A 13,792-nucleotide genomic window follows, 5' to 3' on the forward strand; every position below is an offset into this window, starting at 1 on the left:
GCTATTCACATTCAAGACCAAGCAACATTATACCAAGCATAGAAAAAGAAGTTTAAACCAAAGAAACTGAGGAAATGAGATAAGATAGTTTCCCCCAACACGATTCATTCTATATCTTTCTGTCCTTCCAAACCCAAATCAATGCTTTCACCATGTCTATACACACCATTTTGAGGATCTTCACTTGAACATCTCCTTCCTGCTAAACTCTTGGCTTTTTCAAACCACACCCCTGTGAAATCTTCACACCTATTCATCTTACTGTATGCTTATCTAAATCAACATATAACAGAATTCCTTTCAAACATTCTTTTTATTTTTGATTGCATTTCCTCTTTTAGAGATTCTTTCTTTATCCTTCACCCATTTCCAGAACAACTCTTGTTTCCTTCAAAATTGCTCTGCATTGTCTCTGCCTCTTTTAATCTTGACTGTTCCTTGCTGTCTTTGATTACAATTGTCTTCTATACACACATCTCTATATATTATTCAGCTCTATATAAATTAACTCTCACTCTACTTCTCGTTCTATACGTAATACAAAGTCCTACTTTTATCTTAATTGTAGTTACATATGATAATGCATTTCATTGGCATCTTTGTTCAATTCAGTTTTAAAGCAACTCCACAGATTACTGTGGCACTCTCTTAATTTTTTTTCTTTCACTATGCTGCATGCAGATTCTATGTCCTCTTTCCATTCACAATGTTGCAAGATTAATCTCTCCAATATATTTTCATAAAGATTTTCATGCTTTTTCCCTGCAATCCTTCAATTATAATTCATATTTCTTTCACTTTTCCTCATTTTTTCCCCATCCATTTTTTCAAGATCTGTTCTTGACATTATCAAATTATTGCCCATTTCAATTAATTATCTCTGGTATTTTTCACTAACTTTCTCAATCTTTCATCATAGACAATCAAACCTATTGTGTTTTTGTGGCAGTAAGCATTCTGTAGTGATTAAAGTGTTGGACAAAGAGCAGGGAAATCCAGAATCTAGTCTTCCTTAAGAGCAGAATCCAGCTGGATTATTTTGGGCACTCAAGCCCTCTCAACTATAATCAGTGTTACACTCTGTAACAAGCCAGCTGATAAATAAATCCTTTGTCACACCATGTATTGATAGTTTCACTGTAAGAACTAAGTGAGCCCAGTGCAAAGATAAGCAAATCCTGCAACACATGGGACAAACACTAAAAAAAAAGAATTGTAAGACATAATCTTCCCTATTTTCCCAACAGATGGGCCTATAGAGATTCACTTTCAGCACTAAATGTGGGTTTGGTCAAATGAGATTTTTACTTAATGCTTTTTAATAATATAAGGCATAGACGAGGTTACCAGCTTTACTCATACCTCTACCATCTGCAGCAAGCCCTACAAATGGTACCAATAAGCCACAATCAGAGCTCAAGAGCATGTTTACTCTATTACACAGATACAGTGATAGAGCCAATATATTAAAAGCCAGCCTACTGTTGTTTACCTGCCACCAAGTACAAGGCACATGAAGCAGTCTAACACAAACACTTAGGAAGAAATTCACAAGTTCTCAAAAAAAAAACCAAACAATACCACCCTTAACCCCAAGTATTTTTATTCAGCTGCAGCAAAGAATTTGGTAGATATCAGTTTGATTAAAATTAATTTTTTCTAGCAAACAGAGTCAGGATAAGCTGTGTAATTCCAAGAAAGCAGAGAGACTAAATGGAGAGGTAGCTAGGGATTGTACAGCTGAATAAGCAGGACACATAAAGCAGGGGATTAAAAGTTGCCCTTGTTAATTAACTATTAAGAGTCCTGAGCCAAAGCTTTCGCTATTCCTTCTGAGAAATTAGATCTGCAAACCTCATAGTTTATTTTTTCAGCAGGTGAGAACAAATGCACGGTAATGTTCTGCCTTCAACGTATTCTTACTTAGTGTAAATTGAGCTAAGGAAAAAAAAGATGCTACTGCCTTATTTGCAATGAACTCTGCCCTTCTTTTTTTTAAAAAAGATTCTTTTATCAACTGAAATATTTTTCCCTTGTATCTCCCTCATCATATTGATTAAAAGCCAGGGGAAATGCAGGAACAATGATCACCAAGATCTGCTCAGCTGGATAGTCCCTCACCTGATATCCCACCATTATTACCAGCTGAACAGTCGGAAGGATGACTGAAAAAGAGAGAAAAGGATAACAGGCATTTTTCCCTGCTCACATCCAAAAGGAGAATTATTACTATCTATTTCAGGAAGCATCCCAGAAGTTATTGTTTTATTCACAATATTGCTTGTAAATTGCCAGCAAAAGTGTTAGCCTGAAGAGTGGGATACAGATAATATTGATAATAGATATAAATATTTCATATGTATTGGACATGATTGAATTCTACCTGTTTCTAGAAAGAGGTGCTTATCTCATATTTTGAGAATTGCATATAGACAGAGAAGATTTATATACATCATTAAAGTATAAACATAGCCAGGTGAAGGTCTGATTTCAGTTTCACTCTAGCTCATCCTTTTTCTACATTTGTTTCTCAAAAGCATGACACATTCAGCAACTTTCTGACATGAATTAGAAATATTGGGAAAATAATTTGCTTCTTTAGAAGTTGTGTTGTTCCCAATGTAGACAACACACGCTCATTGTATGCTGTTTAATTGCCAAGATAAATCCATCCTGTTGTTGTACTTTTAAGAGAATTACAACAATTAGGGAATGAAATATGGGAGCATTTTAGATGGAGTGCAGTCACCAGAGAATTTTTGTGGGAATTCCAAGGAAATCATTTTATACTTGAGTTTTCTTTTCTTTTTTATGTTTTTGATATGGAGGTTTTAGCAGGTTTTGGTATGGGAGTTTTAGTAATTTAGGACTTTTTCTCTAATTCTATACTATAGTTTCTATGATTCAAGGGGAAACCACAATCTCCCCAGTTCAAGGTGATCCAACAACCACTATAAACTTACTGGCGTTTCCTAATACTCCACAATTTCTTGCATCCAATTCGTACCTATTCTTTAAAAATTGATTGGCTGGAGTCTCAGATGTCCAATGGGCAGATGCGTCTGCAGGATCTAGTACTTTCATCAAAATAACAAAAACAGGATTGTAACATTGTGACACAAGCTCTGCCCTCTTCATATATGCATATGATATCACAACACATGGGCCAAAGAGGGAGGGTTTGTTTTGGATAGTGTAATGCTGCTGTCGTCATTTACCTTCACATATGTTTCAGCCAAAAGACTTTAGGGCCGCCTGTCTGCAAATGATATGACAGTTGAAATTCAACTTTCAAAAGATGCTCATTTAAATTCCTCAAGCATATTGCTAGAAATGTTTAAAAGGCAAGCACGGTAGGATATGCAGTTGTAAATTAAAACAGCCTCATCATCCTTATTACTATAAGTGTATATTAGGACCAATAATGTACACGAATGTCAAATTAATGAGCAAACAAAGCCACTCTCTTGGGTTTATGATGTATGAAAGAATTTATAAAGATCACAAACAACATAACAATGGATTATCATAAACAGGAAATAAATTCTACCTATAGTAGTAGAAGGCACCCCCTCCAAAGAGCAGGACCAAGAACAGCACAGCCAAGAACACAGCAGTTGCGATGTTTTGCTTCTTAATCTTCATCTCATGTTGCTCTTCCCACCACTCCAAGTCACTAAACTGACAACGGTCTCCCAGGTAGCCTTTCGCACAACTGTTGATGAGCAAACCAACAAAGAAGGCAATGCTAATTATCAGGAGTGGCTGATTTTACTCAGTGAAGTACAGTCTTTCTGGGAAAATGTGATTTCTAGTCACCACATAAGAAAAAACAGCAAAAATGTGCAGAAAGGACAACCAACTTGTTTAGAAGGCTACAGCACTTGCTATAAAGGCCAAATGAAATCTGATGGAAATACATGGCATTGCAACAATAGAATGGCTCATATGTTGAAAGTAAACATTCAGGACTGAGTAAAAAAAAACATCTTGGAGAATTAAACTGAGAATTTTTCTGCCATCACATTTTGTTTTAGAATGCCTTGGACAAATTCAGAAAAGATCAGGTTCCCATGGCTGCTAGTTATGAAGGCTATTTACTATCATCTATATCATCAATATCCTAGGCAACATACTTAAATATCATCTGCTTGGAAAATAACAATGGAGGATGCTATCACCTTTGTTTCCATCTTTATAGCTTTATACCAGGGGTCTTCAAACTTGGCTGCTTTATGACTTGTGGACTTCAATTCCCAGAATTCTGGGAGTTGAAGTCCACAAGTCTTAAAGCAGCCAAGTTTGAAGACCCCTGCTTTATACAGTATAGAATGATCGATTAAATGAGCCCCTAGCATGCAGAATTCTGAGAACTGTGATCCATATATTTGCAGACATCGAGATTAAGTTGGCTGTACTACTTTTTTTCCTTAATCTACTACCACCAGATATATTTGGATTAGAGTTTCCATGTTTCAACCAGCAAAAATGAGAATTATGGGAAATTTAGACAATAAGGAAGGTGCCAAATTGAGAACTGCAAGGACATGACTTCTAAAAATATTTAAATGAATGAGGGGTTTAATGTTTGCTTTATTTTGACTGTAGTCAACAGGTCTACATTTTACAATGTTAGCTTTGCTTACTTGGGAACTAAAAGACAAATAGTAAATGATTGGAAGTAATATTTTCCTTTCCTCCTCTGTAGGGCATTCACTGAATCCAACTTCATTCTGAATTGCACTGTGTAGAGATCTCATGATGAACGAAAAAACAATTCTTACTTTCACTGAATTCTACAGACCCGTCTCACACAGAGAGCTGCAAAAAAGTGTATGGACCCTTAAGTAAGTAACAGTGAGAGACTATAATAGTGAGAGACCATGTGCTATGCTACAACAAGCATGTATAACAAGCATGTTTATTTTTAAAGTAAGTTATAAAGCCTTCTGATATGTCTTGAAAATGGGAACAAAAATGTTTTCTACCAATTGGTGATGGAATGAAATCTGTTTGTTAATGAATGATGAAACACTGCCACCTAATGTAAAACTGATACAAGAACAATAAGTATAAACTAATGTTGAAGTCAAACTCTGGCACCTAAGAACAAGATATGAAATATCTTAATTGGAATAGTGAGCTGAACATGTTTTACAAATTTCCAGGTCCGTCTTTGGCTATTCTCAAACGGCGTGAAAATATCTATAAGACGACTGCAGGAGAGTTCTGCAGAATAAAATCTCTCTCATACCTTTCCTGTTTAGTCAATAGTATCTGAAGAGGATGTTGTCAAAAAAGCTAACAAGGGAGCCACGATGGTGCCATTGAAGTTCCTCCTTGATTTTATGTGCATCATACATGTAACCCACATAAAAACCAGACAGAGCTTAGATCGCAGCACTGTGGCCAACATCGTAATTTTATTTAACCATACCCTATAAAAGCCCCATGTTCAGTCTAAAATATCAAAACTAGAGCTGGTGCACACAGAGAGGTAAAGGGAAATAATTATTTCTATACCTCATCCAAACATCATATCCTCACGTGTTTCAGATGTGGTAAGGGACTTGGGCCAAATACTCAAAACTAGGTTGGTGAAAACTAAGCTCCTTGCTTGATGACCGAGCTCACTGGGTGAGTGAGGATCAGATATTTTCTCTCATCCCAAATTACCTTACAAGGTAATTCATTGTGAAGACAAGAGATTATGCATGCATTAAGCATGCATGGGATATAAATAAAACACATGTATTTCACATGCCTAGCAACACTATTTAACCTGCCTTTTATTTCACTGGACACTAACTGAATTAATAATTATGGAACTACATTGGAGTTCAGTACTTACTTGCATGCAAAAGTCTGCAGATCTGAAAAATAAACGCAAACTCCCTCATGGAAACAGTATGATGGTGGGCAGTCCATAGGAACTTCTTTTTCAGATAGTGTAGAGTCATCCCTGGTTACAACAGAAGGAGCGATGACAGATTCTGAAACAATTTAGGAGAAGGGGGTTATTAATGTGTTTGAGTCTTGGGGCCAAATTTGAATGGTGGTAGGTTCTCCCACTTTTAAAACAGGAAATATCAGCTGCTGGAAGAAATAAAGGCAGATATAGTGAAATGTCCACTTAACAGATCTTAATCCAACAGAACTGGGATACAAAATATAAAACTCCCTATGACTTTGTTACTTAAAGACACTGCATAATATCACTTTCTTAATAATGACTATTGGAGACCCAGTATGATGCAGTGTCTGAGATGCTGTATTTAGCAAGAAAAATGCAAGTCCTCATTCAAAAACTGAGTGATTTTGGACTAGTTATTCATTAGCAGCCTATTCTAGGCCTATTCTCAAAGTAAAGCGGGAGGGAGGGAGAGCCAGAGAAAGAGAGAAACTTGGTCCATAACAGTTGAGGAGGAGCTAAAGAAGATTGTTACTAAGCATTACATGTAAATTAGGGTCCTTTTCTCTCCATACTATGACAGAACATCCCAGTTCATGTACAATACTATGACTGTATAGCTAGCATTTTAATTAGAAAAACATAAGAACATAAGCAGTTCCTGCTAAATTGGATTCCATCTAGTCCAGCAGATGGATAAGATTTCATAATGGATAACTACAGGACATCAACTGGTCTCCCAGAAGATGAAACACTTGTAACTATCACCCTAATAGCCATAAACCAAGGTTTTCCTCCTGAGCTATTTCAGCAAAACAACAAATCGGGATATACTGATGCAGTAAGCAAGAGTAAGAAAGTGGGGATTTAAATGGAGATGGGAGAGAAAGGGATGTGCATTTGTAAAGTCTAATAGCCAACTTGCAAAAACACGTACCTGCATCAGACTCGGTACAGTTTGGAATAAGCTGACAAATTGCTAAAAATTGCTGCCTTCATATCTCCAAGCAATACTCTTCGACAGTAAACTTATGATTTAATGTCAGCCTTTGCATTCTAGCTATGTGGATCAGGGGATCTGACTGTGAACATAGTTTTCAATGAACTCTATTGGAAATGTCAGCAACTCGAATCTCATGACTATTAACGAACATAAAATTATTTGATGAGTATTATGACTGACTCAATACTTGCTTTTATTTATAGGCAGGGTAATGATTTCCAATAAATCTCTATTGGGTCATTCATTCCATTAACGCTGCCAAATAACAAAAGAAAAAAACATCTCCTGACCTCTAGAGGCTTTGCATATTGATGAACTGATGATGTTAAACATCACCTAGAATGCAGAGAGCCTGGAAGAAGGGGATAAATAATGCCAGCAACCTTACAGAGTTTGCAAGTCCAGCCTCAGCAAGTAAAACTTTTAACAGGGCAATTTAGTCGTTTCAGTGCCAAGAACTGCTCTGTGTGTGTGTGTGTGTGTGTGTGTGTGTGTGTGTGTGTGTGTTTACATATTGAAGTCAGCTGTGGTTGTTGCCTTGATGCAGTATCTCTAGAACTATCTGGAATTTTGAACCCATTTTAAAATATAAAATAAGGCTACCAGGCCCATCAGAGGATTAATATCTCTTTACTGTCATGTCTATAAAAAAGATTTGTTTGTTTGTTTGTTTGTTTGTTTTACTATAATTTGACATTCTCTGGGGGAGCATATACAGTCCATGACTTGCAGGTTACATTTCATTCTCCAGCTACTTTGTATATAAATTACTATATGACCTCATTAAGGCAATTCCTTGAATCTTCATATTTAGCAATTGTCAGATCCCAAACCAAGAATGACACCTTCTCAGTTCTTTCAAGCTGTTCTTTAATGTTTCACTCCTGTAAACAAAATCTTGCCTGACCAAGCACTCTACCATCTGTACCTACAATATACTGTGTGAACTCTTAGGGAGAGGCTGTCTTCACCCTTGTTCTTTCACACATAAGATCTGGGCTGAGTTGCCTCTTACTCCTCTGGAATGTTTCCCCTCCCTTCTGGATACCACGCTTTCACTATATTGTATCATATCAATACTTAAATCAATATTTAAATGAAAAATAGTTATTCTGCTACTGTTCCATATAGGACAGGGGTAGGCAACCTCGGCTCTTTTAGGACTCATGGACTTCAACTCCCAGAATTCCTGAATGACTCAGGAATTCTGGGAGTTGAAGTCCATGAGTCCTAAAAGAGCCGAGGTTGCCTACCCCTGTTATAGGAGGTCACAGTGTGAAACTGCTTCCCTAAACTAAAGGAAAGAATATAATGTGGAACCTCATCCTCTACCCCCAAACCCCTTCCTGAAGTAAGAGTAGCCCCTTCCTTGATATCCTTCCAAAAGTCCCTTAAACTTGTTTTTGGCAACAGGATTTGAGGTCTCATGGAAATGGGGAACTAATGAGGTAGTTACATTGTGTATAACATCTATGATCTTCCTATCCTTTTTGTTTTGCTAATGTATAATAATATTTGTTTTAATTTTAGAATATTTTTATAATTGTTATTTTTATTGTTTAATTATACAGTGCCCAGAGTCATGTTTTTGTGAAATGGGAACCATATAAATATGACAAATCTATATGACAAGAGAGAGAGAGAGGGCAAGAGGGAGGGAGGGAGGGAGGGAGGGAGAGAGAGAGAGAGAGAGAGAGAGAGAGATGTTTAGAAGCTTGAGATAAAAATCCCTCTATGTAGGATGGAGAAATTATTCAAAATGTCCAGAATATCCTTCATCCTAATAACTCACCAGAACAATGAAGCCCATCTTCATCATAACCCAAAAGGCACTCACAGACATAGCTTCCTTCAGAATTGATACACCTGGACCAGCTCTGATTGCACTGTCCTTTGTTAAGAAGGCATTCATCAACATCTACAAGATAAAAAAGTATTGACAGCTGGGAGACTATAGTTAAAAGAACTAATTAAATTCTTTCTCAGAAAAGGGTTGGGAGGATAAAAGAGAACTGGGGAGAATCATGTATGCTGCCTTAAATTCCTGCTGAGAAGGCAGGATATAAATACAATGAATCAAATCTGCTGTAGGCGAACCTTACTCACTATGTGTATGAATGAACTTATTACATTGATATTGAATGAATGAACCTTTATTGTCAAAATACAACCATGTATACATTGAGATTGGCTGAGCCTCCCTTCGTGCCCCCACCCCCAGTATTAAAATCAATACTGTATATTGATTTTCAATATGATCTGGGACCTCCGAAAGCTGACTGCCCTGACTGTCAGGGATAATCTATTCTAAACTAAAGGATAAACCTAAAATGAAGGCATATTAAAAAAGTTTAAAAAGCTCTACGTTTAAACCTGAATTTATATTTGCTGTATTCCTTATTAATCATAGCTTGTATGCTTTTTGATGGCACTGGCATAGTGCCAGGGCGTACATTCCTGATCCCAAAATGATAACCCAAGATGAAATACATGCAAAAATATACTGTATTAGTATTATTCTGTAATCGGTCATGTAACTTACCATGGCACAGTTGACTTTCCATGATGAACCCTCTCTGGCACTCACACATAGCCCCATTTTGATGCGCAATGCATTGGGAATTGAGATCACAACCCAATGATGTACAGTCATCCTGATCTGTGGCACAAAATAATAATAAAATATATCACTCTACAGTTGTCCATAGTTTATGTGTTTGGAGTAACAAATTTGTATGAACAAACTCACTAGAGCTAACTTTTCAGATTTTATCCATCTGCCCCCTCTTTGTAAGGCACATGGGTTATGGACAGGATGACAGACCTTCTCAGTAGCAGACCCCACTTTACGGAATATTCTCCTTCCAAGATATCTGTAGCTTCTTCTTCTTCCCTATTTGCATTTTGTAAACTAGTTAAAACAGTATTGTTCCTGTGGACATTCCGGGTTTTTTTCTTTTTTCGTCAGTTAGTTAGCGTCTTTCCTGGGGTTGACAAAAAGTGACTGGTCCAAAGTCAGTCAGCTGGCTTTCTGTCTAAAGTGGGACTAGAATTCACAGTCTCCCAGCTTCTAGCCTGATGTTTTAATCCAGGGGTGGGGAACAATAGCTCTTTTATGACCTGTGGACTTCAACTCCCAGAATTCCTGAGCCAGTCATCCTAGCTCAGGAATTCTGGGAGTTGAAGTCTATAAGTCTTAAAGGGACTATTGTTTCCCACCTCTGCCTTAATCACTATAGCAAGTTGCCTCTCATTCAGCCCTTGAATTGATTTAAATATTGCTAGCTAGTACTTTGTACTTTCTTCTTTATAAATGCTTCTGTACCATCACCAGAGTCCATGTTGCAAAATAAATAAATAAATAAATAAATAATATTTATCATGAAACTACCAGTAGTTGCTGCACAGTTTAACTTGCCACTGCAGAACTGGCAGACCAATGATCTAAGTTAATATAAGGCAGAGTCTTTTTATGTTCCAATTGCATGTGATCATTACAGCCATTCTCATAAACTGCAGAGATGCTTCTTTGGTCCCTATCAGCTATTTTGCCAGTCACTCAGAACACACGTCTTCTCCTGTCATTATGAAATAAGAAAAGGCAATCTTTACTAGACACCACAATTTCAGCAGTCAGTGTCTGTTGCTTCTCCCCGTCGTCTCCGTGGCTATCACCATATTTGCTGTTACTCAGAAAATGCTGGGATGATATTTCTATGGCAAACGTTTTCTTTCCTGAAGCGCCTTCCTGAGATGTAAAGATACAGACTGAAAAGGTAAAAATAACAGGGTGATATATACCACTCACTGTATCATTTCAGAATATTTTTTAAAATATATTTTATTGAGTTTTACAATCACAGTCCCTAGTGCCTAGTGAACAGCGTGTTGTCCTGGTTCATATATTTTAAAAAAACAATCAGTAATAATTAATTAACAGTCAATAATGATTAATTTTTATCATTCCATAATTAGTGTATTAATTAGTATATTTCTTTGATCTTCCCTTCTTCTGATAATATTCTCCTTCATCAACCTTAAGCAAGTATAATTCTTAATATTTTCAATGCATAAATGATTAAATATAGGCATTTTTCATATTTGTAGAAATAATAATAATGTCCATATATGACATTTTTTTTCTAATCAACTTGTATTTATAAAAATCATCTTATTGGTTCATCCTGCATCCTATTTTCATAATTCTTATTTAAGCTTAATTTCCCCTTAATATTCAAACCATTTTTATCAGTATTAATTTTCTCAGTATTAATTATCTAAATATCCAAACTTTGCATTTACATACACCATCCCAATATTTTCACATTTCATGTGTTATAAGGATACTATACTATTTATCTATCATAACATCTACATATAATATCTTTTTTGATTGGCTTATATTTCACTTATATTTGTAAAAGTTATCTTGCTAAGTCACTATATAATCTGTTTTCAAAAATTCTTGTTTAAACTTAATTTCCCCTCAATATTTCGGTCATTCCTCAGTCCTAGATCTCTTCAAATTAATTACCTTTAAATTTCAAACTTTTCATTTCCAAGTTAATATATTTCGCTTACCAAGAAGTTCCTGTATTTTTGTGGGAATTATTGGGAGTGAGAAAGACAAATTATGTAGGATATGTGCTTTTTGTCTCCCAAACTATAATGCTTCTTCTGGCAGCTCTATAGTCCATTTTATTAAATCTTCTTTCTTGTCCTCGGGTTTGTTTTGACATCCTGACATATAAATTATCTTTTCCATTTTTATTGCTATGACAAATCTTGTAGATTTTTTCCTGTTTGTGTTAAGTTGTAATTCTCTTCATTTGTAGCTTTGCTGTTTAAGTCATTTTCTTCAAGTTTGTGTTCTATTATCTGATTTGTTTGTTCATTCTTTATTGTCATTTTCTGAGAGTTTTTTTAATTGTAAGTTTAGATTGGAGATGTGCTCATTTATGGCATCAAAGTTGTTTCTGATCTCATGGTTTGAATCCATTGTCATTTGTATCTGTCATAGCATTGCATACATTTCTTCATGAAAAGTATTTGTCTTGTCTTGGAATATTGCTTCTGGAGGTCTCTGATATTCCAGGCTAGATCTTTCAGGAGTAGATATTAGATGTGGTTTCCTGTCATTTTTTAAATAAGTATACAATATCCCTATTGTTTCCCCCACTCCAAATAGTCTTTCATCACTGCCATAGTCTCTATGACTAGCCTTGTCAAACCAGCCAATCTCAGAATCCAGACAACCCAATCTTATATAGTTTTTATCTTTATATATGGTTTTTGTAATTCAATCTGTTTCAAATTGTCAAGGCATCAATGAAAGCAGTATTTTACCACAGTTCTTCTATTTAGGGGTCAGTAATCAACCAGTCAGAATTCAAATGCAGTATATTTAACCATCTTGAGTCCTTCCTGTAAATTCCCCCCTGAGAGATTAGCCAAGAGTCAAAGTTTTTTTCTTTCTATGAATAATTCTTGGGTTTAAACAGCAGTCAGAGTCTTTCTTTTTCTGCAAACACTTTTTAATCTTAGGGCTGGCTCAGTATGTTTTCTTTCTTTGTTCCCAGCTGTCTTCTTGAGAGTTATTAAAGAACAGATTATTCTTTGTTTCTGAGCATCTTGCCAATTTCTGAATCAGTCTTGTTTATGTTCTATACTCTGATTCTCTACTAGATGTCAGTAGTTGTTTTCCAGCTTTTTCAAATAAAAAGTTCTTTTTTTTTACATATATAATTTCATCAGAACCACTTAGGGTGTAAAATCTTAACAAGTTCCTTAGTTTCAAGATTTATCCAGACTGTAGTATTATAGATTTCATTTCAATATATTTCTTTCCCCTTTAAAAGTTAATTCGCCACTTCCGTCTATGGAGGAATGGGGGTGTAGTCCCCTCCCTTCACTTTTGGAGGATTTCTTACTTTGGGGATCTTTCTCCAGGAATCAGTTACAAAATAGAAGAGAGAAGATCGATACTCTCATCAATTCCAAGCATGCTGTTCACTGTTGTTCTAGTTCATGCTCTTGGACTTCGGCTGCAAATAGCTTGGGCTAGACATTGGTGTGCAGCTAGCCTTTCTCCTGTCAGGTTAGAGGGCTTCCCCCAGATCAAACAGATCGACCTCCATCATTCTGTGTTCGTTGGAGCACCCCTCTTTCTTCGTCGCTTCTCCAGGGCAACCTTTGACCCATTTAGGGTCCCCTGGCAGAGCAAAAGTGGCCATGCGGTGCAGAGCACCGCAATCCCACAGCTGTGTGCTAAAGCGCAAAACTGGAAGTTCCATTTCAGAATTATTTATTAGCAGACACATATCCCTGTAATATATTCAACTGCTAAATTAAAGCAAAAAGGAAATATATTGTAATTGTCAAAATAAACCAATAACAAAAATACATTGCTTACCATATACCATGTTTCCCAAAAAATAAGACCTGGTCATATATTTTTTTTTGGACCAAAAGAGCCATTATGACTTATTTTCAGGGAATGTCTTATTTTAGAGCTACCCACCCACTCCATCCCACGGTCTGATTGCTTGCAACTGCAACAGGACAGAAGTGTGTGTGTCACACTGATGCCACCACCACAAGGTAAGGCAAGGCAGGTGGGGAGGTGGAACTGTCCCACGTACCCCACACCCACTTACCTCAGGGTCCCCGCAGCCGGGACACTCATGACCCACCATCTGCCTCGCCTCACGGTGGCAGCACCAACAACAGCGGCAGCCCCATCTATCAGGAACATGGAGGATGGGTGGGGAGGCTTGGTCGCCTTACCCAGTCCCATTTCAAAACCAGGAGGTTTCATTGGAGGGGCTTTCTTCAGTCCTGGCTGCCCCCACTTCGCCCCGCAGATCAGCTGCCTGGCG

At 36.8% G+C, this 13,792-nt stretch overlaps 1 protein-coding gene across 1 annotated transcript in view; it reads right to left on the minus strand.

Moving 5' to 3' along the window:
* Positions 1 to 13,792, minus strand: part of EGF (epidermal growth factor) — a gene marked incomplete at its 5' end in the record, with an annotated part of 54,210 nt that overhangs the window by 3,136 nt on the left and 37,282 nt on the right. The window contains 5 exons of the mRNA XM_083367091.1: positions 3,551 to 3,715; positions 5,852 to 5,993; positions 8,707 to 8,832; positions 9,457 to 9,573; positions 10,527 to 10,682. Of these exons, the coding sequence (XP_083223217.1) occupies positions 3,551 to 3,715; positions 5,852 to 5,993; positions 8,707 to 8,832; positions 9,457 to 9,573; positions 10,527 to 10,682 (706 nt within the window). The remainder of the gene's footprint in view (positions 1 to 3,550; positions 3,716 to 5,851; positions 5,994 to 8,706; positions 8,833 to 9,456; positions 9,574 to 10,526; positions 10,683 to 13,792) is intronic.

The sequence above is a fragment of the Vipera ursinii genome (assembly GCF_947247035.1).
Source record: "Vipera ursinii genome assembly, chromosome: 7".
NCBI lineage: Eukaryota > Metazoa > Chordata > Lepidosauria > Squamata > Viperidae > Vipera > Vipera ursinii.